Source organism: Urocitellus parryii, chromosome 5 (genome assembly GCF_045843805.1).
Source record: "Urocitellus parryii isolate mUroPar1 chromosome 5, mUroPar1.hap1, whole genome shotgun sequence".
Taxonomy (NCBI): domain Eukaryota; kingdom Metazoa; phylum Chordata; class Mammalia; order Rodentia; family Sciuridae; genus Urocitellus; species Urocitellus parryii.
The window spans coordinates 7,984,534-8,011,036 of NC_135535.1; the positions used below are offsets into that span (position 1 = coordinate 7,984,534).

The 26,503-nt window shown below is 37.6% G+C and overlaps 3 protein-coding genes across 5 annotated transcripts in view; 2 read left to right on the forward strand and 1 right to left on the reverse strand.

Moving 5' to 3' along the window:
* Xpnpep3 (X-prolyl aminopeptidase 3) overlaps nucleotides 1–24,429 on the reverse strand; it is a 57,228-nt gene extending 32,799 nt beyond the window's left edge. Inside the window, exons 1-3 of one of the 3 annotated variants that reach the window (XM_026405914.2) lie at nucleotides 24,279–24,429; nucleotides 13,734–13,850; nucleotides 3,494–3,901 (exon numbers count right to left, since the gene is read on the reverse strand). In XM_026405914.2, the coding sequence (XP_026261699.2) occupies nucleotides 3,494–3,901; nucleotides 13,734–13,850; nucleotides 24,279–24,342 (589 nt within the window). In that variant the 5' untranslated portion in view covers nucleotides 24,343–24,429. Of the gene's footprint in view, nucleotides 1–3,493; nucleotides 3,902–12,498; nucleotides 12,621–13,733; nucleotides 13,851–23,856; nucleotides 23,881–24,278 lie in introns of those variants that run through there. The other 2 variants (XM_026405915.2, XM_026405916.2) reach the window with 2 other exon arrangements.
* Nucleotides 18,368–19,297, forward strand: Dnajb7 (DnaJ heat shock protein family (Hsp40) member B7). Its single transcript, XM_026405947.2, has 2 exons — nucleotides 18,368–19,040; nucleotides 19,218–19,297. Exons 1-2 carry the CDS (start codon nucleotides 18,368–18,370, stop codon nucleotides 19,295–19,297), a joined length of 753 nt encoding a protein of 250 aa, XP_026261732.2.
* A 143-nt stretch (nucleotides 24,430–24,572) lies between the features above and the next one.
* Nucleotides 24,573–26,503, forward strand: part of St13 (ST13 Hsp70 interacting protein) — a 32,580-nt gene continuing 30,649 nt past the window's right edge. The window contains exon 1 of the mRNA XM_077799305.1: nucleotides 24,573–25,069. Coding sequence (XP_077655431.1) covers nucleotides 24,960–25,069 — 110 coding nt within the window. The 5' untranslated portion in view covers nucleotides 24,573–24,959. The remainder of the gene's footprint in view (nucleotides 25,070–26,503) is intronic.

Sequence of the window (26,503 nt, forward strand, 5' to 3'; positions counted from 1 at the left end):
GCAAAAAAAGGGCTGGGGATGTGGCTCAGAGGTTGAGTGCCCGAGTTCAATACCTGGTACCAAAAAGTAAAATAAAATAATATTAATAAGAGTTGGGGGATGGGGAGAGGTCAGAGAAGGAGCACATGCTTAGCACTTATGAGGCCTGAACCAAAAAATAAAAATAAAAAGAAGAAATGCCATAAAAATGATAAATGGGGGCTGAGGTTGTGGGTCAGTGGTAGAGCACTTCCCTAGAATGTGTGAGGCACTGTGTTTGATTCTCAGCACCACATATAAATAAAGACCACTGACAACTAAAAGAACATTAAAAAAGATATCTTTAAAAAAAATGATAGATGGGGAGCTGGGCCTGGGGCTCAGTGATAGAGTACTTGTCTAGCGTGTGTAAGGCACTGGGTTTGATCCTTAGCACCACATAAAATAAATAAAATAAAGGCATTCTGTCCATTTACAACTACAAAAAAATTAAATACAGCTTTATCTTTATTACTAGTTGTTAAAGAACAATTATAACAATTGTTCTCTACCACCATTATTGATCCAGAGTACTGCTGAGTAACTGTACACAAAATAGATCAGAAGAAAGTGCTCAGATCATGACTGTATGTAAAAGCATCTCATCCCCCCACAAAATAATCTCAGTTCTACTGGAACAAGTTCTTCTCTCATTTTGAGCAATTATTCCTTGTTATAACACTCTAGTTCATAGGCGGGCATGGTGGTGAATGCTTGTAATCCCAATGGCTCGGGAGGCTGAGACAGAAGAACCATGAGTTCAAAGCCAGCCTCAGCAAAAGTGGAATGCCAAGCAACTCATTGAGAACCCATCTCTAAATAAAATACAAAATAGGGCTGGGCTGTGGTTCAGTGGTGGAGTGCCCCTGAGTTCAATCGAAGGAAGGGAGGGAGGGAGGGAGGAAGGAAAGGAGGGAAAGAAAGGAAGGAAGAAAGGAAGGAAGGGAAAGGAAGGAAGGAAAGAAAGAAAGAACTCTACTTCATAATATGTGTATCTCTCCTTTTCAACTTCTACCTATTCTTTTTGTAAATAATACTTTTAACTTCTTTGTGGGTACTGGGGATTGAACCTAGGGGCACTTTTCCACTGAGCTACATTCCTAGCCCATTTTTATTTTGAGACAGGGTCTTGCTAAATTGCTGAGGCTGGCCTTGAACTTGTGATTCTCCTGCCTCAGTCTCCTGAATTGCTGGAATTACAGGCATCACCAACATACCTGGCTAACAACTCTTTTAACTTTAGAGACCTATGGAAATAGTCTATATATGCCTAAGATACATGATATGAAGGCTCATTATGAAAATGATTTGTACTTAACACCATATATATTTTATTTATTTATTTTTTTCTGAGAATGGACTATGAATGGTATTCCTAACTCTGTAAGTCTGAAGGGTCATATGTTTTATATGATGGAAAAGTACCTTGGGATAGAAGAGAGAAAGTGTACAGAAAACTTTGATTAGATATGCATTAGTGATACTACATCTTAAACATTTTAAAATAAAAATGGTTTTACATGTAGATTGTGGGAAATACCTTACTCATGATAGAAGGAAATTCATTGTGACTTTTTAAAAAATTTTTAATATTTATTTTTTAGTTTTCTGCGGACACAACATCTTTGTTTGTATGTGGTGCTGAGGATCGAACCGGGCAGCACGCATGCCAGGCGAGCATGCCACTTGAGCCACGTCCCCAGCCCTCATTGTGACTTTTAAAAAACAATCTATATCACCTGCTGTTAGTATATGAAATTATAGATCAACTTTTTTCAGGTTTTAAAACTTTTATATAAATATATGATTTCAGTGCCAGGAGTGGTGGTGTATGCCTGTTAACCCAGTTACCCAGGAGGCTGAGGCAGGAGGATCACAAGTTCAAGGCCAGCTTGGGCAACTTGGCAAGAGCCTATCTCAAAATAAAATTTAAAAAAGAACTAGGGATATAGCTCAGTGGGAGAGCGCTTCCACAAGGCCCTGGGTTCAATCCCTAGAACTACAGAAATAATTGTCAAAAACATTTTTGGAATTCTGTTTTATTTTTTTTTAATTTTTTTTATTTTTTAAAGAGAGAGTGAGAGAGGAGAGAGGGGAGAGAGGGGAGAGAGAGAGAGAGAGAGAGAGAGAGAGAGAGAGAGAGAGAGAATTTTTAATATTTACTTTTTAGTTCTCGGCGGACACAACATCTTTGTTGGTATGTGGTGCTGAGGATCGAACCCGGGCCGCATGCACGCTAGGCGTGCGTGCTACCGCTTGAGCCACATCCCCAGCCCCTGGAATTCTGTTTTAGAAAGTAACTTCAGAAAGGATTTACAAGCAATGCCAGAAAATCAGATGCTTAATATATATAGGAAATATAAAGTCATTTCTTGCCTTTGAAATCAGAATCTTCATTTTAACAAGATTCTCAGGAGATTCATATATACAATTTGAGGCCAGCCCGGGCAACTCAAAACCCCACCTCAAAATAAAATACACTTTAAAAGAGTTGGGGATGTAGCTCAGAATTAGAATGCTTCCAGATTCAATATCCCTTATTGAAAAAAATTCTACCAGAATGTAGAGAAACGCAACCGTGTACATGAATCTCTTGAGAATCTTGTTAATATGAACATTCTGATTCAGAAGGCATGATGTCAGAGCCTGAGACTTTACATTTCCAATATATACTATGCATTTATAATTCTAATATTAGAGATGATTCTGATGCAGGTGTTCAATGGTTAATTGGCTGGTCAGTGTTCTTTTTTTGGTGGGGGTTACTGGGGATCTAACTCAGGATCTCAAGATGTGAGGCAAAGTGTGCTGTCACTGAGCTATAGCCCTAGTTCCTGGTAAATGTTCTTGAAAAGAGGTTCATGTCCACACTTCATTTTAATTAAAAAAAAAAAAAATTGAGGTGGGGGTTACTAGGGATTGAAACCAGAGGCACTCTACCACTGAATGATATCGCCAACTATTTTATTATTATTATTTTTTTATTTTTGAGAAAGAGTCTCACCAAGTTGTTGAGGCTGGCCTCCTGAGTTGCTGGGATTACAGATGTGTAAGGACGCACCCAACCTACCCCTTCACTTTAAAAGAAAATTCTCTCTCTGGGTTTCAAAATAGGATGATTAACAGCATTTTTTTTTTTTTTTGGAGTTGTACACAATAACTTTATTTATTTATTTTTATATGGTGCTGAGGATCAAACCCAGGGCTATGCATGTGCAAGGCGAGCGCTCTACCGCCAAGCCACAACCCCAGCCCCAATTAACAGCCTTTGTTAAAGAATGACCTAGTCAAGATTTAACAAATGGATGAAGTCTTTAAAGTAGCTCAGTTTTCTGGAGAACACTTATGTCTCCTTCACAGCACTAAGAGGAAATGCTGCTATGGTAATTATTTTAGAAAAGTTAAAACTCTGTAGGCAAGGAAGGGTCTTAATCCCAACCTGGCCTGTAACTTGACTTCTGCTCACATTTGTTACCTTTCAGCTTTGGTACTAGATGTTGAAATTCTTCTAGTGTATAGGCTTCATCGACTCCAGTTAGAGCTATTGCTCCATCCGTGCCAGATCGAGGACCATCCCAAAGTTCTCGACTGGGGTCTCTCCGAGGCACAAAAAGCATGGCTTTATGTGATGGTAACTCCTTGTCAGGCAGGCTCTGAAGGACCAGAATGCTATCAGGCTCTTGGAATCCACACAGGTACAGGAAATTGTTGTCTTGGTGGAAAGTGTAGGGAATGTCATTGCTCATGTAGTACGTAGGATTGGAGAGCACAACCACCGTCTGGTCTGTCCCACTTTGCTCCTGTGCTTCTGTGTAGATCAGAGACATCAGTTTGTGTCTACGAAGTGCATATTCCACCTGAGATAGTCCTGGTGTCACCTCCCCTAGAAATGACAAATGCAAGTGATACTTTGCATGTCTACAGTGCCAAAGTATTAAGGCAGTTTAATATTAAGTGAAGATACTCAAGTTCATTTCTTCTATTTGTGCTACATCCCCTCACAGCACACAGGGTATTAAGACGATAAGCCAGGTTGGGTTGGGATTGTGGTTCAGATGTAGACTGCACAATCAATTTTTTAACTTATCTATTTTTAAAGTTGATAGAATTATATATATTTTCTGTGTATACATATTTTAAATCATATGTACATTATGGAATGAAAAAAATCTAGTGAATTAACATACATATTACCTCACATAGTTATCGGTTTTTGAGGTAGAAACACTTTATATCCATTCTCAGCATTTTTCAACAATACAATATATTGTTAAACATAGTCACCATATTGTTAATTTTAGAACATTTCATCAATCCAAAAAGAAACCTCATGTCCAAGAGCAGTTACTCCCCATTTTTTCCCAAAGCCTTCCACTAATTGGCAACCGCTAATTTATTTTTGTATTGGGATTTGCCTTTTTGCAGAGATTTCATATATAGGTCACTGCACAATATATGATCTTTGATGACTCAGCCAACTTTATTCCAATAATTTCTCCAGTTATTCTACAACTAATTCCTTCTTTTCTCTTAGATAAGTCCAGTCTATTCTTCCCTTGTTTACAATGTTACCTTGTTCACAATGTGTTACCTTTCTGAAATTTTATCCCTCCATACTAATTCCCTCTAAGATCTTGGCTTAAAACATTTGTAAGCTTGTTTTTAGATTGTTCTCATTAAAATGCTTTCTTGATCAACCCAGATCATGTTGATTTAACCCTTTGAGTTATTTTTTTAAAAAGGTAACTATTTTAAATTTATATAATATACACATTTATATATATAAATTTATAATTTATATACTTATATACAAATTATATATATACACATCTCTAGACATGTATCCTATAATTAAGTAAAAATGTAATCATATCTTATCCTTTGAGTTATTTTAAAAGGCAATTATTTCTCTCTATATATGTATCCATATATATTTCCCATAGTTATGCATAAATTTAATCACATCTTACTGAAATCTTTCATTAAATATCTTTCTCCTTTCCTTCATTGGCTCTTTCTTCCCTATACTACCTACATCAGCACCCCACCCATATCTGTAAACTAATATGTATCCTTCCTTACTTTTCTCAATACTCACATAATTATGAATACACAATGTTTTTTTAATCACTATTGTTTGACAAAAATGCAATATTGTACACTCTTTTCTGTATCTTGCTTTTCTAATATAACACCATATCAATGGAAATCCTTCCCTCTGAGTCATCTGGTATAGCTTCAATCCATCTGATCTGCTTGATGTCTCCAAAACATTTTAGAATAGCACAACTTTTAGAGCAAGCTCTATACTGGTAGGAATTCATATTGTTCTTAGTTTTCTGCTGCTATAATAAACTTCTTTGTAATTATATCTTGGTAATTTCATGACTTATGTTCCTATGGGATAGTCCCAGCAGAGAAATTGCTGGATCAAAGACCTTTGAATTTTCTTAGAAATCCAGTTTAGCACATGCAACTCAGTTGTTTATGATTACTTTGGAACTGTCCAGTTCTTTTACCTATGTAAAACAGCAAATGTGATCAAATTCTGTAGTATACGTTTAATAAAAATAATTTTAATTTTCTAGACTGTATAAAAGAAAAAAGTTTACATAGTTATTATTGAAGTTGACAAGAAACAGAAGAGATAACTGAGGGCCTTACAGGCCAGTCTGAACCAGGCAAATACAGAGAGCTGAAAAAGAACTCATATAAAAAAAAATGTTTAAGACCGAGCTGGCTAGGAGTTCTCTAGGACTCTCAGGTAGAATACTGAACTTTGTACTAGAGCTGAAGAATATCTTAAGTCTCTGATAACTATTCATGTTAAGCCTGCTACTATTACCCAACATTGAAAATTTCCTACTTTACTCAAGCAGTGAGTACTTTTTTATAAAAGCAGAGTCTGACTATAATTGTGGATTATTTGACCTTTTCTTTTTTGCTATTTCACTTTCTTCTTTTCCTAAAATTTGCTTTAAGAAAAAAAAAACAATTCATTTTGTGTCTAAAAAAAATTCAGTGGTAGAGCATGTGCTTTTAGCATGTGTACGGCCCTGGGTTCATCCCCCAACAAAAGAATTCTGATCAGAAAGAAATTCATAATTTTAATAATTTCATTAAATTATTATCTCATTTTCATTAACAACAGAGTATACATTAACAGATATCAAGAAGTAATTTCTGAAAAATAATTATTTTGAAACCAAAGTAGGACTGGAAAACAATCTTTCACACCATTTAAAGCATTCCTTTATTTGTCAAATCCAATTTCACACAAACGACTACATGAGAAATGTTGAAACCGCTGGCTATATTTTCCCAAGTCTACAAATTATCAACACCAGAGAGTGATCATTAACTAAATGTTTCCCAAGTTTCAAAATCTCCAAGTAATAAAGAACTCTGTGGCAACAGAAAAATTACCCAGGATAAAGATATCTTTTCTTTTCATTTGAAGGAGGTGGGGGGAAAGGTGTGATAAAGCAATGAACTTTAAGCCCTAGAATCAACTTGGCAGTTGCAGTGGCCTTTGATCGCAGAACTAAGTATTATAGTCAATCTGACCTGAATTTCTTCTGATAAAGCTGTTTCGGAATAGACATTCTGGCACTCTGTCAAATTGTAAAGTATTAAGAAACAAAGTCATTATTTTGTCATGTGAAATCAATTATGGATGGGCAGGCTTTTCTAACAAGTTTATTTAACCAGTCAAAAGCCTGAATGTCATAAAACTGGACTTTTCAAGTAGCAAAGTCTCATAAGCAGTTCCAAGACTCTGCAGCCAAGAAGTAAAATTCTTCCAAGACATTCAGGACTTGGGGACTCTCAAGAGAGCAAGAAGAATGATTTTCATATTTTCTTGGCCAAGCAGAAAACCCAGAGAGGAAAGTGAAATAAAGACTAAAAATGGATAGAAAGATGCAAGTTTCTACTACAGTCTAGGTATGTATTTTAATTATTTCCTGAAACTAACTAGATTAGGAATTAATATGGTCTAATTCTAAAAAGAATTCTACTTAATACCAGGTAGTTACTACTGTAAATAAAGAAGTAGTTCATGAACTGATTTTACTACTATACAGTAGGAGAATGAGGAGAATGAAAAAGCTCGTGATTCCTTTATAAGGTAAAACAGATCTCTCTGAAAAAAATGAAATGACCAGATGATTTTTATTTAAAAATAAGTTGTACATGAACAGGATTCTTTTATTTTATTTATTTGTATGTGGTTCTGAGGCTTGAACCCAGTGCCTCACGGGTGCCAGGCAAGTGCTCCACTGCTGAGCTACATCCCTAGCCTTGAAATGAGCCAACTATTATATTTGAATTAGATTTTATTTGCATATGTTGAATAAAATAAGCCACATGGGGCACAACTATTTGATTCTGTATATTCACTTATAGGACATTAAGAACATACAAAATAGCTGGGTGCAATGGTGTTCATCTGTTAATCCCAGGCATCTGGGAGGCTAGGAAGGAGGATTGAAATCCAGCCTCAGCACAACTTAGCGAGGCTCTGTCTCAAAATAAAAAATAAAACGAGCTGGAGATGTGGCTCAGGGTTAAGTGCCCCTGGGTTTATTCCATGGTATCAAAAAGAAAGAAAGAAAGAAAGAAAAAATAGGCAAAACAATGAAGCAATATAAACACTAGAGGAATGGTTGAAGATGGAAGTGGGATTGATTGCAGGGGGCATCAGGGAACTTTCTGGTATGATGGAAATGTTCTATATCTTAACTGAGTTTTAGGTTACACTGGTGTACACTTTTGTCAAAACTCTTTGAATTATACATTTCAGATCTGTGAAATTCACTACATGTAAACTTACCTTATTAAAAAAAGCATACCCCTTTCTAAAACTGAAATAATTTTTTACACTAAGTCTTCTCTCAGATGGATTTCTTCTTAAAATGAGAAGAGATTTAAAAAGTTCCCAGATTATCAGTACAGATGCTATGCACTATTTTGTAGTTAAAAGTGTTTACTCTGGGGTTGTGTCACTCAGTGGTAGAGTGCTTGCCTAGCATGCTTGAGGCCCTGGGTTCTATCCCCAGGGCTGAAAAAAAAGAGTATGGACTCTTTGAGTCAAGACTTTGCTAGTTAGAATACTACCATAGCATAATACTGAGTTACTTGGGAATATCAAAGTTCTCTGTGCTCCAGTTTCTTGATCTGTAAAAAGGAGATAATAGTACCCGCTTAACAAAGTTGTCAGGAGGATTACATAAAGGCTTAGAATAGTAAGCACTATTTAAGTATTAGCTATCATTATTACCAAAAAATAATTTATATTTGAGAGACTGTCATCTTGGTAATCCCAAAGCCAGGCAGAACTTTGCAAGAGTAAAATTTTCATGGAAAACCACTATTCATCTCAACATTCCTATCTGTGTAGAAGGCCTGGAAAATCTTTGGCTTTCTCACGTAAAAGTGAGTCTCAAGTGACTATTCATGAATTTTTAAATTATCATTCAATTCTTTAGAAGGCTCTTGACTCATGCCTGGAGCTGATTCTTCTTAATCTTTGCCCCTAAATTTTTCTGAGTATTTATGAGAAACACATACAAAGGTAAAAGAGGGAAATTGGTCACTTACTAAACCAGCATTTAAACCACCTGAAAACATTATCTTTCAAGATTTTCTATTTTCTCCTGGTATTTAAAAAAAGGCAGAGAAATTCTCTATACTTCTGCTCTAGATGGCAGTGTATAGAATTTCTATACATTAGTTACATATGTAAAGGCATAGGTTCTTTATTGTTCATTAATTTATAACTCAAGCAATGAAGATAAGATGAAAACACATAATTCAAATATATAGTATTTACAAAATTGACAATACAAATATATAGTATTTAAAAAATTACAGTTACACCAGGGGTGAGAAAAAAAATATTAAATTACATAAAGACAGGTAGACTTTATGGTGATTAGTAATACAAAAAGTAGACCTTGAACTTAAATTTAAAAACTGCAAAACTTTTCATCAACTACTCTGCTTATCAGATGTGATCTATAAGAAGTATTTGGCGAGTATCCCATAGGCAACTGGTGTGCAGAGCAGCACACTAAGGAAGCTCTTCAAAACACATGTAGTTGGCGTGGTGGCACACGCCTATTAATTCCAGTGACTTGGAAGGCCGAGGAAGGAGGATCACAACTTTGAGGCCAGGCTCCGCAACTTAGCAAAACTGAGTCTCATAAAAAAGGAAAGAAAAAGAAAAGGAAAAAACACAGGTTGTAAGCCCCCCTTAGATTCTGATGCAGCAAATCTACAGTGTCCTGCAGTACATATTTCCTTTGACGAAGTTCCCTCAATGGTCTATGCAGATTTCTGCCACTTTTAATTTCTTTCATTCTTGGATATATATTTTAATATTTTATAAACAGTATCAAAATTTCACCACCACCAAAATAATGTCCTTCAACTTTTAGATATTATTAAAGCTGACCATGCTTATTAACAGCCCATTTTCTAAAAAATGTACCCACTTTTCAAGGGAGAACTATAATTAAACTATCATTGAAAGATTGGTACTCAGCTAATTTTGAAACTTTCAGGAAAGATTATTTGGGAATTCTTATCTACAACTCACTCTGGAACCAATATTTATTTTATTTTATTTATTTATCTTTTGAGGTCCTGAGGGTCAAACCCAGACCCTTGGACATGTTAAGCAAGCACTTTACCAGAGTTCTAACTCCAGCACTCATCATTTTAATATGTAATGATGTTTTGGTCAAAGGTGGACTACATATTTATGAGGCTGGTCCCATAAGATTACATCACTTAGTGAAGTCTAGTAGTTTTAGTTTGTGTAAGCATATGCAATGATGTTTGCACAATAATGAAACTGCCTAATGATGTGTTTCTTAAAAATTGGCCCTGATATTAAGAGACATATGACTATATTACATTTGACAAAAACGGCATCGGATCTGCCATTATATTTCATGACAGAGATAAAAAGACAAATGGAGAAAGGATTAAGTTGTTGCTGTACAGTTTAACTCTGATTACTTCCCAAAGAATCTGATCACTGCTATTATTGAGAGTAAAAAGTGTTTCTAGATATGTGATACAAGTCCCTCTGAGCAGAATCTTCTTAAAGCCAGTTTTCCAAACTATTCCACATATTCAAAACTTAGTTTTGCCTCATAATATAAAAATGTTAGCTACATAGGTTTTTGAAAATAATGCTTCATTAGTCATCTTACAGATTCTTCTCATTCATTCCCTGATTAAGTTTCTGTTTCTCTGAGCTGAATGTTTGCTGCTCTGCTAATGACAACATTACACCTGTGGCAATGTCAGGGAACAAACAGTGTCTTATACAGATATATAAAAAGATTCACAGTTCATAATATGATATATCTCAAAATGACACTCGCCTCCTACATGAAACCATATATATATCTGGGAGGAAAATAAAGGGCATGATAGTGATAGGAGATTGACAGTCATTTTCAATCTCTAGATACATAGTCCTTAGCATTGTAGAAACAGTCTATAATGCTCAGACTTTTCTAAGTTCCGAAAAAATCACTATGGGAACCTGGGGGAGCCAGTGTGATTGCAGTTCCAGATAAAGAAGTAGCAACATAGCTATAGCAGAATTCCTTTACTTCTCATGCCATCCTGCTGAATATTTTCCAAACCACCATTGCTTCAGGAATCTTGGGTAGGTATGGCAAAGAAAAATCTAAGGGAAATGGCTCCCAGAAATTCAGAGGAGCTAATCCAAGAATTTCACTGCTAAGAATTTAAGGAAATAATTGAGCAAAATACAAAGAGTGTATACCTATATTTACTTACACACACCATACACACATGTTCCTATATGAGTCTAGCCAGGCACAAAATATACACCTGAAATCCCAGGGGAGGATGAGCCAGGAGGATTATAAATTCGAGGCCATCCTGGGCAATTTAAGTGAGACTGTCTCAAAATACAAGCCAAAAGCCAGGCCTGGTAATACATGCCTGTAATCCCAGCAACTTGGAAGGCTGAGGCAAGAAGACTGCAAATTCAAGGTCAGCCTAGGCAATTTAGCAAGACCCTGTCTCAAAATAAAAATAAAATAAAAAAGAAAACAATTAAAAAAAAAAAAAAGGACTGGGGGCTGGGGATGTGGATCAGTGGTTGAGAGCTTGCCTAGCAGGCACAAGGCCCTGGGTTCAATCTCCAGCATCGAAAATAAAAAAAAATATGCGTATCACTTATGGGATAATTGAAATAGCAATGTTTTCCAAAAGTTATAAGTACTACCATAATTATGCCAAATATGAAACCTTTTGGAGCAAACTAAGTAATAGGTGACATTATTTTATATGCCAAACTGCCTCATTGTCTTTAGTTGTTTAAGAGATTTTAAAAAATGTACCACATGCCTTTTAATTGTTCTTAAAAATTTACTTTCCATCCCATAATCATTTAAACACTTTTCAAGTTTTACATCTTCATATGGAGGAAAAACAAGTGATCAATACTTTGGATACTATTTTTTCCTGCAAAATCTATATACCTGATGGTTCCTTTAAAAATTAAAACACTGATAATTCTGTTTTAAAACTCTTATCTCCTCTATTCTTTTCCACTTTCTGGTTTAGTTGTTCTGCCTTGACTCTTAAATATTTAACAACAAAGGTGTATTCATGAGGATGAATCTTTTTTTCAACCTTTAAATTGCATCCTTACCAGAGATTTCTTGTTTCATTCTAGGTTCTTCCCCCAGCCCATTTAAATTTTGTGTATAGTTTGGAAAAGATTTAAGGACTGAAGCAGAATATCCTTGATGATAAAAGGGCATTCACATGGAAAACAAAACAAAACAAACTCCATTTACTTCTCTCTCTTCTCATTTATCCCAATGTCCAAAATCCTACATTCAGGAGTAAAATTAGGACAGGCATCTGTTTTCCCATATAGCAAAAATAATCATATTTATGTAAATGAACACATACATGTATATATTTATTTACATGAATTTAAAAAACATGATTAGGCGGCACATGCATGTGATCCCAGTGGCTTGGGAGGCTGAGATAAGAGAATCGAGAGTTCAAAGCCAGCCTCAGCAACTGTGAGGCACTAAGCAACTCAGTGAGATCCTGTCTCTAAATAAACTACAAAATAGGGCTGGGGATGTGGCTCAGTGGTCGAATGCCCCTGAGTTCAATCCCTGGTACCAAAAATATATCAATCAACCAATCAATAACATGCTTAACACTCAGATAATGTATAGCAAAGCAGTCTAGACACAGAAACCAATATGTTGACAATTTGATTACCATGTTTTCAAGGCCTGGAAAATGCAGCTCACCAAATAAAATTATTTTACCACAAGAAATCAATACCTTTCAAAGCTGGTAAATCTCAATATCAAGTGTACTTTTTTTCCTTAAAAATGATTATAGGTAGGTTGATATGGTAGAGAAATACTTAAATATCAATCGGACTGCTAGTAAGCTTACCTTACAGCTTTGAAAAACTCTGATTTCTTGTGTTTCAGTGGTGAGCTGCATTTCCTGAGTCTCAGCCAATTTCCCAGCAGGAATTCCCGTCTGATGAAGAATCAGCAAAAGGAAGCCCTCACTGAGACATACTGGTATCATTCACTGAATGGAGACAGTGAAAGAATAACATGTTTCTAAAGGCAACTTATTTTATTAACATATACGCTTACATAGTAAATACAGCTTTAATTAACTCCTCAAGGTGGGAGAAACTTTTCTTGAAAAACTGACAAATGCTTTTTCTACAAAGCATTTGATGTTACTCTCCTGGGTTTTAATATGCCTACCTCTTTGTTTCATATTCATTCATCATAGCTGATCCCTTAAATGCTTTTTTAGAAAACAAAAAACATCTTTAGTTTTGAACACTCAATGATGCACCTTCTAGCAGCAATACTGGGATCTCACAGCAGAAAAACAATTAATGAAATAATTTATCAATTTTTTGCATCATCTTTATCAATTGAAATTGACTGCCTCTTCAGGTGATGACAAACAAATATGGAAATCTTTTTCACATATATAAAAATATTTGAAATGAACTTTAACACTTTTGAGAAAGATGTTTTTTAAAATGTCTCTTTGTGTGTGTTTGGTTCTGGGGATTGAACCTAAGGCCTCATACATGCTAAACAAACATTTTACCACTAAGCTTAGTCCCAGCTCTTTAAAATATCTTTTAACACAGTAATTTACAAATAATCAATAGTCAGACAGAGTTATAAAAACTTTGACTTAGGAGGCTGGGGTAGGAGGATTCAAAGTTCAAGGTCAGTCTTGGCAACTTAGTGAAACCCTGTGTCAAAACAAAAAATAAAAAGGGTGGGAATGTAGCTCAATGGTGAAGTGTCCCGGTTGTTCCCTAGGACTTAACAATATGAAAATAAAAACATCCTGAAATAATATTTTTCAATAGTTATTTTGAATTATGAGGTTTACTGTATTTATTGTTATGGAGTGACTATTAATACAGTATCAGTAATTGCATGTAGCTATTTAAGTTTAAATTAGTTAAAAATAAAATAAAAACTAGTTTCTCAGTCATCCTAGCAATATTACCAATGTATATTTGCCTACCAGATATTTCACAGAACAGCACAGATCTAGAATACTTGTATCACTGCAAAAAATCTTAATATTCTAGAGAAAGCACCTAAATGAAGAGACAGCTTGTTATGTTTAAAAGGCCTTACCTGGTCGGAGGAGGTGTGGATGTGTGAAGGGGCTAGGCTGGCCTAAATATCGATTTGGAATTCTCCTCTCTGGCACAGGCTGGAGAGAGTATCTTCGCTGTAAACATGATATGCATCCTGAAGGAAGAATAGAGAGGATGAAGTAGAACAGATCTATACATCCTTTATGGTACTCATGCATTTATTTCCAACACTTTGGATGATTAGGAAAAGCAAGTTAGCATTTCCTTCAATCTCCCAATATTTAAATGGTTCTTCCCCATTTGTGAGAGCCTGTGATGGGCTCTAGGAAAACAGAAATGAGGTCATCCCTACTCTCATCATGTTGCCTGCTACAGTATAATGGAGACAGATATACATAGACACACATACATGTATGTAAAACAAAGGTAGGAACAAGGTGAAGGAAGGGAACAAACAAAAAACAAGAAAGGGGTTAGGAAGGAGTTCACATAGATAGCTTGAGGCTGTGTCCTAAAATTTAGGAGAAGATAATTAACTTTTTTTTTTAAATGAATGTGTGAATGCTAAGTATGAGTGATATCATATTTAATCTTGGAATATTACAGCCAGATAACATATGAAAATGCTTAATCATAGGATATAATAAATTTCAACATTATTATCACTAACTGAACAAAAGTTTATTGAGCACATGATTGGAACATATGCTGGAGAAGACACAAGAATGACAAGGGTTCAACCCCCAGTACAAAAAAAAAAAAAAAAAAAAAAAAATCAAGATTATTTACCTGGGTCTTCAAACAATCTAAGAATATTCAGCTAGAAGTAGACGTGAGACAAGGTGAGAAGAAACAGCACTATAATACTTCATGGTAAATGTAGAAGTAGATTCAAATGCAAGTTTTTTTTTTCCCCCCTTGGGTGGGTTCTGGAGACTGAACCCAGAGGCACTTAACCACTGAGCCACATCCCCAGCCCATTTTTTGATTTTTTTGAGACAGGGTTTCACTAAATCACGTAGGCTAATCTAATCTAGAACTTGCAGTCCTGTCTCAGGCTCCTCAGTTGCTGGGATTACAGGTATGTACCACCCCACATTGCCATATGTTAGGTTTTTGAGAACACAAAGCTATCATAATGCCTAGAGTTGGGTGCAATGACAAAAGGCATGTGGTACTCTGAGGAACACAGGAAAACATACAAAAGGTATTTCTGCAGATATATTTCTGTGCACATGTGCTTGAATGTGAAAGGGTAGGAGGAGGGAAAGAGACATGTAAGAATGCACCAGGGCAACAGCACCCTACTCTACCAGAAGGTGAGGGCTGCTGGAGGGAGATGAAAAGATTAGGAAGTTAGGCCCAGGCCTTTAAAGGTATTGTATGGTAAATTAAAGAATTAGATTTTTAAGTTCCACATGAAGTAGACATTATCATCATTATTTTATAAAAGAGGAATCTGATACAGAAGTAATTTGAACAAGGTCATACAGTACTGGGGAGCTAACATTCAAACCCAGGTTTACATAGTTCATAATCTTTGCACTCTTCCCTCTGTGCAACAGTTCAGGAGATCTTCTGTTTTAATCTCAACAACGCAATCAGTACTGAACAATATCCTTGGAGCATAAAATCAGTACATAGGCAGAACATGATTAAGTATGGATCAAGTGAAAGATTTCTATAGGAGTTATGAAGTATGAATGATGTTATATGTATTTCAGAGAGAGTTAGAAGTCTTAAATGTTCACCCAGATTAAATTTATTGAAGATTGTTGAGAAAAATAATAACTTGTTGGATGATAAAAGAAAATGGTGTCTGGATTGAGGAAACAGTCTCCTCACTGATCTGCCTGTCTTGGTCTTGCCTCTTCAATTCATCCTCTATAGGTCATGCTATTTCCAAAATGATCTTTCCAGTCCTTTGCTTCAGGCTGGGGTTATAGCTTAGCAGTAGAGCACTTGTCTGTAGTTCTTTGCAAGTCTTGGCCAGGCAAGTCATATGTAAATTCTAGGAGCTGTCTTTAAACTCTATAACAGAGCAAGCTTTCTAACAGTATAGCCTCTACTAACTGTATACGATTAAAATTTTCTACCTTTCAGAAAAAGCTTCAAAATCCTTAACTTAGCATCTTTCACAGTCTAGATACTAGACCAGACTAATTCTCAAAAACATTACTGAAGTCACACTAGGCTACATGAAGATGCCCAGCAAATCATTTTGTATCATAACAGCATTTGCCTTCAAAAATATAGTTGTCTTGGTTTAAAAATGAATTTTGCCTGCTTTTTTTGACTATACAACTTCTAAAAATTCAGATCAAACATCATTTAGGTAGGAAGCCTTCTCTTACATTCCCAATCCTACTGCTACAGATGCAGATGTTGTCCTGCGATGCTTATATATGCTTATTTCAACTATAATGCCTGCCACTTAGCACATAATTCCTAGTTTGCCAGTCTACTCTAAATTTTTGAAAGGCACTTATTATTCGACTTTGGTTTTCCATGACTGGATTTGCAATAGATATATTTTGAAGGTTAAAAAGCCTATCAGGGGAGCTGGGGTTGTGGCTCAGTGGTAGAGTGCTCACCTAGCACGTGCGAGGCCCTGGGTTCGATCCTCAGCACCACATAAAAATAAACAAATAAAAATATAGGTATCATGTCCAACTACAACTAAAAAAATAAATACTAAAAAAAAAAAAAAGCCTATCAGGGACTGGGGATATAGCTCAGTTGGTAGCGTGCTTGCCTCACATGCACCAAGGCCCTGGGTTCAATCCCCAGCACCCCCCTCCCCAAAACACACACACAAAAAGCCAATCAGTCTTCTGATTAGATGCAGAGAGTAAAGACAGAAGACGATGATTCCTAGATTTGTGGCCTGAACAGTGGGTGAATAGTACACCATTAAATGAAACAGGAAAGACTTTGGGTACTTATTGGATATCACAATAGAAAAGTCAAATAGAAAGTCTTTATTTCAGAAGGAAGAGTGACAGGCTAGATAATAATTAAATGAAGGTATTAGAAGCACATAGGTGATATCTAAGCCCTGGGACTAGATATCACTTAGGGAGACTGAATAAAGGCTAGATCTATAAAATTTTAAGTGTGAAAAGCACAGAAGAAAATAAGAAAATAGAAGACTATGGTACTTAGGAAGCTAAAGAAACAAAGGTATTTTAAAAAAGGAGGAAGGAATCAACTGTGGCAAGTGCTTCAGAATATGAGAAAGCCAAAAGGACAACCACTGGACTCTGTAACATGAAATTCCCTCGAGAAACTGACAAGCACATTTTTAGCAGAGTATAGATGGAAACCAGATTGGAGCGTGCCAGGGGCTTTCTAATTCAGTTTTCCCAATTGCCATCTATTCTCTACATAGCAGCCACTGATCCATTTAAAAATAAGTCAGGGCTGGGGATGTAACTCAGTGATAGAGTCCTTGCCTAGCATGTGTGAGGCTCTGGGTTCAATCCCCAGTATAGTGGGGGCTGGGGGAGTAAATCAAACAATTAAGCCCAAATATCTACCCCCCATGACCTTCCAAGGTGTTTGAGATAGCTCCAAACTATAAAAACCCAAAATGTTTGTTGGACTGATACTGTCTTTTAGTTCTATGCCCCCATCACATTGCCCTTTATTTCTTTGGAAGTTTATATCACATTATCTCATGTTGTTTACTTATTATTTGTAATCAATGGTTAATTTTTTTTACCTGTACAAAGTAGGGATTCAAGTTATATTGAATACATAAACGAACAATTTCCAAAATCTTTAACTACATATTGAATAGTATTAAACTTTTTTTGACAACAGGGATTGAACCCAGGGGACTTAACTAGTGAGTCACATCCCCAGCCCTTTTTGAGACAGGATTTCACTAAGTTGCTTCTGACCTCCCCTAAGTCACTGAGGCTGGCTCTGAACTTCTGATTCTCCTGCCTCAGCCTCCCAGGTCACTGGGATCACAGACGTGTGCCACCATAGTAAATTTAAGTGGGTAAAGATACCATCTCAAATGACTCACCATTGGGATGCAAAAATCTGGCATATTAAGCCACTTTCTCCAGGAAGCCTTCCCTGACATCCTAGTCTGGGACAGATGTTTCTTATTCAATTGTTTATCAGCCAGTACTTCTTCTATCACTGCCTTTATTATATTGTTACAAATTAAAATAAATGTGTCAACTACTTAAAATCTTTTTTCACATAGTTCATTAAGTGATTTCTTTCTAAACCAAAACATGGAGGAAACAGAAAGTAAGGCTCAGTAATCTGGAGGTCATATTACATAATGCTGTGGCCACTAGCAAAAGGGCCTTTTAGTTTATGAGGCATTGTTTGGGGCCTGGGGGGGGGGGATACAGTAAAAACAGTGTAGAAGATTCAGGATGTTCTGGCGTGTCTCTGGTCTAGTTACATTTGGAAGTTCCAGTCCCTACTTCTAACCTGGAATGACACCATAATGCAGCCCTCTCTGACATAAACTTATAACTCTGCTTTCCACATAATCAGACTTCTAATGTCTCCTAGCAGTGGCTCATGGTAGTAGTATTTCCTTTAATGTAAAAATGTGCCTATTTGTAGTCACTGCCTCTACCACCAACAGAGCCTGAGCTTCGAGGAAAAGACAGTGCTCACTATCCAGTGTACTGTTAAAACATGGTGGATTACTATGAAGTTCTAGGAGTACAGCGATATGCTTCACCTGAGGACATTAAAAAAGCTTATCATAAAGTGGCACTTAAATGGCACCCTGATAAAAATCCGGAAAATAAAGAAGAAGCAGAGAGAAAATTCAAAGAAGTAGCTGAGGCATATGAGGTATTATCAAATGATGAAAAAAGGGACATTTATGATAAATATGGCAAGGAAGGATTAAATGGTGGAGGTGGAAGTCATTTCGAGGATGAATACGAGTATAGCTTCATATTCCGTAAGCCAGATGATGTCTTTAAAGAAATTTTTAGGGAAAGGGACCCATTTTCATTTCACTTCTTTGAAGACTCACTTGAGGACCTTTTAAATAGTCCGAGAAGTTTCTATGAGAGCAGAGGAAGTGCAGGATCCTTTTTCTCTACCATCAGTGAACATCCAACCTTGGAGAGATTTTCTTTCTATGATACAGGATATACACCATATAATTCACTGGGGCATGAGGGCCTTCCTTCATTCTCTTCCCTGGCATTTGATGATAGTGGGATGTGCAACTATATATCTTTTACAACTTCAAGCAAGATTAATGGCAGAAACATTAATATGAAGAAAATTATTGAGGATTATCAAGGAATAGAAGATATACAAGATGATGAGTTGAAATCCTTCTTTGTAAATGGTGTGGCAGATGAAGACAGCTTTGCAGCAGAATGCAGCTGCAGAAGACATTCATTTAACAATTACTCACCTAATTTCTATAGCCCCAAATATGTACCTCAATATACTTTTGTGGACAATGATGAGCAAGGTATACCTTGCATTACCAGCAACTGGGATCCCTCTATTTTCTCAGCAGAATTCAAAGAAGAAGTTAAGAGGAAAAAAAAGAAGCACAAAGAAGTGCAGAAAAAGAAGTCAACCAAAAGGAATCTCTAAACTGACTTTAGACACATTATGTTCATATAACATTTGAACATGACTCTTTGTGTGTTTTGGTTAATTACAGAGTTTTATAGATAACATTTGTTTAATACTATCCAAGGTTATGTTTTTGACCTTTTAAGTAGGTTTACGAGCATTGGTCTATAGCTTGGATTAGGTATGTCAGAAAAAGATGATCTTATGGTAACATGGGGATGTTAAAACTTTGGAAAACTGAAAATATTTATTTTTTATTTTTGAGCTATTTGCGTATAGAATTTGTCCCCACTAGAGTTTATGACCTACTTCATTCCTTTTATCTGACTAAAACCACTATACAAACTTTTGAAATATGTATAGCATTAGTGGACAAAAATGTATTAAGATACACAGGTTCAGACTATATACTTTTATCATGAAATGACTTTTTCCCAGTGGAGGCACAGCATTTTATACATGACTTAAAGATACTACAAATTAAAGTATAAAAATATTTTCTTTTGGGTTGAAATAGACTTATATTTGTACAACATGTTCACAGCTGTAGTATTCAAAACAACCAAGAGGAGGAAGTAACCCAAATATCTATCAACAGATGAACGGATAAAACATGGTGTGTACACACAAATATTATTCAGCCTTAGAAAGAATGTATCATATGCTACAAAATGGGTGAGTTTTCAGGACATTATGGTAAGTGAAATAAGCCAGTCACTCAAAGACAAATACTGTATGATTCACTTAGATAACATATCTAAAGTAGTACAATTCAGAAAGTAGGACACTGGTTACTAGGGACTGGGAAGAAGGTGAAAAAGAGCAATTTATGGTCATGGAGCTTCAGATTTGCCATATGAAAATATTTTGAAGATGTTTCACAACAATGTGAATATACTAATATCATTAAACTGGATATTTTAAAATGGTTAATACAGTAAATCTTACATAACATGTGTTTTACCATAATTATTTTTTTCTTTTGGTATGGGGGACTGAACCCAGGGGAGGTCAACCATTAAGCAACATCCCCATTCTATTTTTAAAAGTTTGAGACAGGGTCTCACTAAGTTGCTGAAGCTGGCTTAAACTTGTGATCTGCCTGCCTCAGCCTCTTAAACCACTGGGATTCCAGGCATGTACCAGAAAGCTAGGCCACAATTTTTTTAAAAAGCCAGTATTATCCAGATTTTTCAGAGGAATCTGGCTATATCATATGTGGCAACCTATCATTCATTCACTTCTATTTTCATCTGAAGTTTGTACACAGGATCAACAAACTCATTACTCTAAAATACTACCTATGTCCTTTTAAATTTAGGGTCATGTTGGGAGAAAACAGATGAGCTACAAATAACATTGGGTATCAAGCAAGTAGTCTGAAGTAAATATCTGCATATATTTATTTCTTTTAAAATGTGTTAACTTTGACTCAACACTATTCACTATCTGTAGTTTCCTGTAATGATTTCACTTTCAAAATAATATATTGTCTCTCAATTATTTTTTTCATTAGCACTTTTTGAGTACCTGTTATTTGTCAGACAGTGTAGGTTCTTGGGGTATAACAGTGAACAAACAACAAAAATCTTAGCTGTTACAGTTACAAACTAGAGATAAAAAATAAATATTAAAATAATCTGGCTGGGTACAGGTGCATACCTGTAATCCCAGTAACTTGAAAGGCTGAGGCAGGAGGATCACAAGTTCAAAGCCAGCCTTAATAACCTTGTGGGGCCCTCAAAAACCTAGTGAGACCCTGTTTCAAAATAAAAAAAAAAGGCTGGGAATGTAGCTCAGTTTTAAAGCACCCCTAGGTTCAATCCTTGCTACCCAACGTCCGCCCCCCACCCAGAGCTTTTTTTTTTTTTTTTTTTTGAGACAGGGTCTTCGTATGTTGCCCATGCTGGCCTCAAAGGATCCTCCTGTCTCAACCTCTTAAATATTTGGGAATATTAGCATATGCCATTGCATCCAAATCAGTTCTTTTTTTTAGGTCTAAAAAAATTTCGGGATACACAGATTGTAATTTTAGCTAAAGTAGCCAGGGAAAGTGGTTAGATTCAACATGCCAAGGATACTGACTAGGGTATCTGGTGAAAGTAAATTCCAGGCAAAAGGAAATAGCAAGTGCCACATTCCTAAGGCAGCTGCATAAAATGCATTAGAGGAGACGATTGTGGCAAATTAAGACAGCAAATAGAGGAAGTTAGAAAGGCAGAAGGGTTGAAAGGAAGTCAGATTATGCGTGAACTGCTAGATCACAGTATGCACATTGCGTATCATACACAGGATTCCTTGGGGAATTTGAGAAAAAGAGTGACAAAACGTGATATATTTAAATAGGACCCCTCTGGCCGCTTTGGTTGAAAACAGACTCAAAATAAGCATGGTAACCACACTATTGCCATAAGAATATATAGTGGTTTGGTCCAGCGCAGTGGCAAAGAATTATAAAAATGTGGGATATTCAATAGGTAGGGTTAAACAGAATATGCTGACAATTTTGGGATATGACAGAAGAGGATGACAAGGTTTTTAGTACAACATAGCAAGAAGAAGGGAGTTGTCATTCACTGAGATAAGAGTGCAAGGTTTGGATATGCTACATTTAAGATGCTTAAATTCAGTAAGCACTGAAAAGAATTTCCTGCATTGTAACTGTATTACAATTATTTGCCTAATCTGCCTCCCATGAAAGCAGCCACTTTTACATTCAGTGCTCATTGTTTGGTGCTCAATGTTTGCTGAATGAGTTATCTGCAAATAGGTTTTTAAAAATACTGTCTTTAATATTCTCAGTATTTCCTTTTCTCATGTCAGACTTAAAATGATATATTTTGAATGACTTAATCTTTTAAAATACAACAAATTTATGCATCACTAGTGTTTTATTGTCCTCAGATGACTGGATGGTGCTAATAGCATAGTTCATCTAATGAAATCTCTATTAGGTTTATTATCTGGGATTGGAGGTGTAGTTCAGTGGTAGAGCTAGTGTTTGGCAGGCATGAGGACCTCGGTTCAATCCCCCGTGTGCACACATACACAAGTGAAAAATACAATAAATTCAATTTAGGTTTGCATGACTTTCTCTTTTAGAGTATTGGGGATTGGACTAAATTGCTTAGGGCCTCACTAAGTTGCTGGGACTGGTTTTGAACTCATGCTCCTTTTGCCTCAGCCTCCTGACTAACTGGGATTACAGGTGCGAGCTACCATGCCAGGTATGAATGCATGACTTTCACAGATAAGCAAGTCTCCTACAGTATTCAACTTTTTGCACCCAAAGCCTTTCTAAGGAAGAACAACTACAGATCTCAAAGGTTTATTGATGAGTACCTCAGGCATGGAATTTTCAAATTCTAAAATGTAACAAAATTCCAGGGTAACATAGTATTTACAATTCATGACTATTTTCCCGAGTTTCCATGTCACTGGAGTCAAGATTCTATTATCACACTTAGCTATAGTGTTATCTGTAGCGTTGGTCAAGACTATTATCAGCTACAGTGTCATTTATTGTTTGTCTATCTCCCTTTGACCAGACTGAGCAATTCTAGGGAAGTGGCAATCCATCCACAATGACTAACTCAAAAAGTTAATGAGGGACTGGGGAAGTAGCTCAGCTGGTAGAGTGCTTGCCTGACATGTGTGAAGCCCTGGATTCAATCCCCTACATCCCAAGAAAAAAAGTTACTTATCGCATTAAAATGCATTCTTCGTGGCTCACTTGATGAATAAAAAGTTCCAAAATTACCTAGATATATGGTGCTATAACAAAAAGGACTAGATACAATACTATACAAGGTGCTTGATGTAAAATCCCTGACTTGTGAACCATCATCCTGTGTTTTCAGTTCCTTCTTGGACTTGAGAAGATTCAAGATCATTCATATATCATGCTTATTCTATGGAAGTAAACTGAAGGATAATATATTAATTCTGTAAAGATCTTGGTATGTATAATGTATCTAGTTCTACCTCGATCAACTGGGTTTTACAAAGCTTCAAGAAAACCAAAGGTCACAAGCAAAGGATGGTTCCAGGTCAATCATAAGACTGGTTTCTATGATTAAGATTGATCAATTGTACAATCTATCTTTTCACCTCTTCCCACCAGCTTTCTGCATAAAGCTTTACTATTAGAACTTAAGAGTAATTCTGTGCACTGAATGGTGATTTGGTTTTTATAGGAAAGAGGAAAGTTGGTAATATTACATTGCATTTTCAACGAGTCCAAATATAACATCATAAATGCCAAACCATAGTTTTGATATCCAGTATCATATCATATCTGGTTCCCATACTGGTCCCCCAAACTGAAATATGATCCAATGGCAGATCTGTCCGCAAAATAGATGATTCAGTTTTCACTTTTAAACTTTATGTTCATCAGATTAATGTTTCGTGATAGAGGACAACCGACAAAGAACAAGGTTCCCCTTGTTCCTGGGCTCCTTCATCTTGTCATTACAAACAAAATTTTCAGACATGACAAACAAAAATTACAAACCCCTGCACCATTTCCAAATATCTTTGGAAATCTGAGAGAAACTGCTCAAAAGATTTGTTACCAAACATGTTTCTTGTATATTCCGGAGCCAGCTCTGGAATCAACTCTTTTAAAACAGGATTTTTGGTTGACCTAACAGAAACAAGAATGACTTGATGTGAAAGACTTTGTCACCTAAGCGAGTGTGATGATAACTGACAAAACTTCTGAGTCCGACTAACTTTGAAGACAGTCCCTCCGGGGGATGGCATACACTTTTCTCTCTGCAGTCATTTAAGCTTCCCAGAATACCTCAATGGTAGAGAGAACTGGGGGCCCACCCTTTCCAGGAGCAGCCGACAAAGAAGAAATCCGCGGAGGTACCCGCAGGAGAAGGATCCGCAGAGCCAGGGATCGCCTGAGACCAACTTAGATACCTCTGGGGCGCCTCAGGTTGATCCAAGAACAAGCCCTGGAGGGGACACCGTGGGAGAAGTGTCTAACCTGAGAGGCCGCGGGCGCTTGCTAAAGCAGGAACCAGCTTGGGAGTAGAGAGTAGCCAAAGCATAACTGCCAGCTCACACGTCAGGAAAAGAAAGGCAATCAGCCCGCGAAGGAGCTACCAGCACAGCCGCGTCGCCAGGAAACCGGACCAACCGCCCCTCCCCTTCCGGCTGGCGCCGCTCGCGGGCTTTCCTCTCCCGGCGGCGCAGAATGCTGACATCAACGCCCGCACCCGGCGTTCCGGCCGCGGGGCCCTTTTTCATTAGGGCTTCACGTACCACTTAACGCCCACCTTCCCAGAGTGTCTGATTCCAGTGGTTCACTGGAAGGGCTGTTTCCAGCTCGCTTCAAAGTGCCCAGGAAGAGGGCTGGACCCGTCCTGGGGAACTCCAATCAGAGAGAAGAAAACATTTGAGAATGTTGGCGAGAGAGGCAGGCAATAACGCGAACAGCCACACTTCTAGAAGATTCTAGGCAGCGCGCAGGAGCACGGGTAGAGGGAGACCGACTGAGCGAGCCAAGGACCCAGGGTCACGAGGCCGTTAGGGGGAGGAGCCAGCGGCCGGGGAGGTTCTAGTCTGTTCGGCCTCGCGGCATCCGCCCCCTTCTGCGCGGTCACGCTGAGCCAGCGCCCGGGCCTGGGAACGGGCCGCAGCCGCCTCCGCCTGCCTCTTCTCGACCATGGATCCCCGCAAAGTGAGCGAGCTTCGGGCCTTCGTGAAAATGTGTAAGCAGGATCCGAGCGTCCTGCACACCGAGGAGATGCGCTTCCTGAGAGAGTGGGTGGAGAGGTGAGACCCGCGCCCAGGGACCGTTGGGGGCGGCCTGGGCCGGAGCTGGCGCGGGGCGCGGGCTCGGGGCCCCTAGGTGGCTTCGCTCCCTGGCCGGGAAGGTAGGCCACCTGGAGTGGTTAATGGAGGGTCCGGAGCCTTGGGTAGTGCAGGAGCCGGGGAGTCAGGGGCAGAGCCGAGGTCGCCGCTGCCTAAAGCCCCACGGTGTGTGTTGGACAAGGCGGACGCAGCCGATTGCAAGGACAGGGGCCCCGGAGACCTGAAGAGCAAGGGAGAGGGATGAGAATGAAGGCGTGCGGGGTGGGTTTTCCCCCCCTCTGGCGTCCTGCTTAGGTCGCATTGACACATAAGAGCTCCTTTATTCGCTATCCTGTAAGATAGTAACTTTTATAAGAGTCACTATATTGGATTTTCCTCACTTTTATCGTACAGCTATTCTAACTGCGTAGAACCGGTTATCTTGGAAATCACTTAAAATATCTCCGTTCATAGTGTTACTATCACTGCAGACACTTGGAAGAAAGTGATTTTTCAAGAACTAGTTCGTTTCCAGCATGTGGTCTTGGTTCTCTTGAACTGCACAGTATCTCCTCAGGCGCAAGGAATTAAGTAAACAGGCGCTTTTGCCAACTGCTGGGAAACTGTATGAGTAGTGCCTACTTAGGAATACAAACGGATAGATAACAAAAATTAGTTGTAAGTTTAACTTTATAATAGAGATTATCAGTCTGTATGTTGGAGTACTACTTGAAACCTTCCCCCGGGAGATGATTGGGGGTGGATCGCCACTAACGAGAGGCTTTGTGTTCAATCCTTCGGAAAAAAATACCACTAGTAGTGGGGAATTTAAAAGCGATAAACAGCCTTGGAGTGGCACGTGCCTGTAGTCCCAACTACTGAGGAGGCTGAGGCAGGAAGAGCACTTGAGCTCAGGAAGTGAAGGCCAGCCTGGCAGTGTAGCAAGACCACTTCTTTAAAAAGAAGGGAGAGAGATGAAACGCAGATTGCATTTCACTAGAATGAATAACTGAAAAGCACTGTGACTCCTCTAAGATCTAACTACCACAATATCATAAATGGTAATTTGTTCTAGTAATAATTTTATAAGGGAAAGTGAACTTATGATTATTAAACGCTTGGATGAGCATTTCTTTGAGCAAGCTTGTTCTAAGGGAGAAACTGTACGTTAAAAATCTATGATGGTTTAATTTTTTTCCTTTAAGAAGTTTTTCAGTCTTTTTTTGCCCCACCAGTTTTTGAGCACTGAAATTTTTACTCAGAACATTTAAAATTATTATAGTAACTTTGAAAAAAACACTATTGTTAACAGTCAACAAGAATCCTATTTTCCTAACTCCTCCTCAAAAACAAAACCAACTCAGATAAATGTGGAGAGTAGGAATTGAGGACTAAATTTTAATCGTTTTCTCTGTT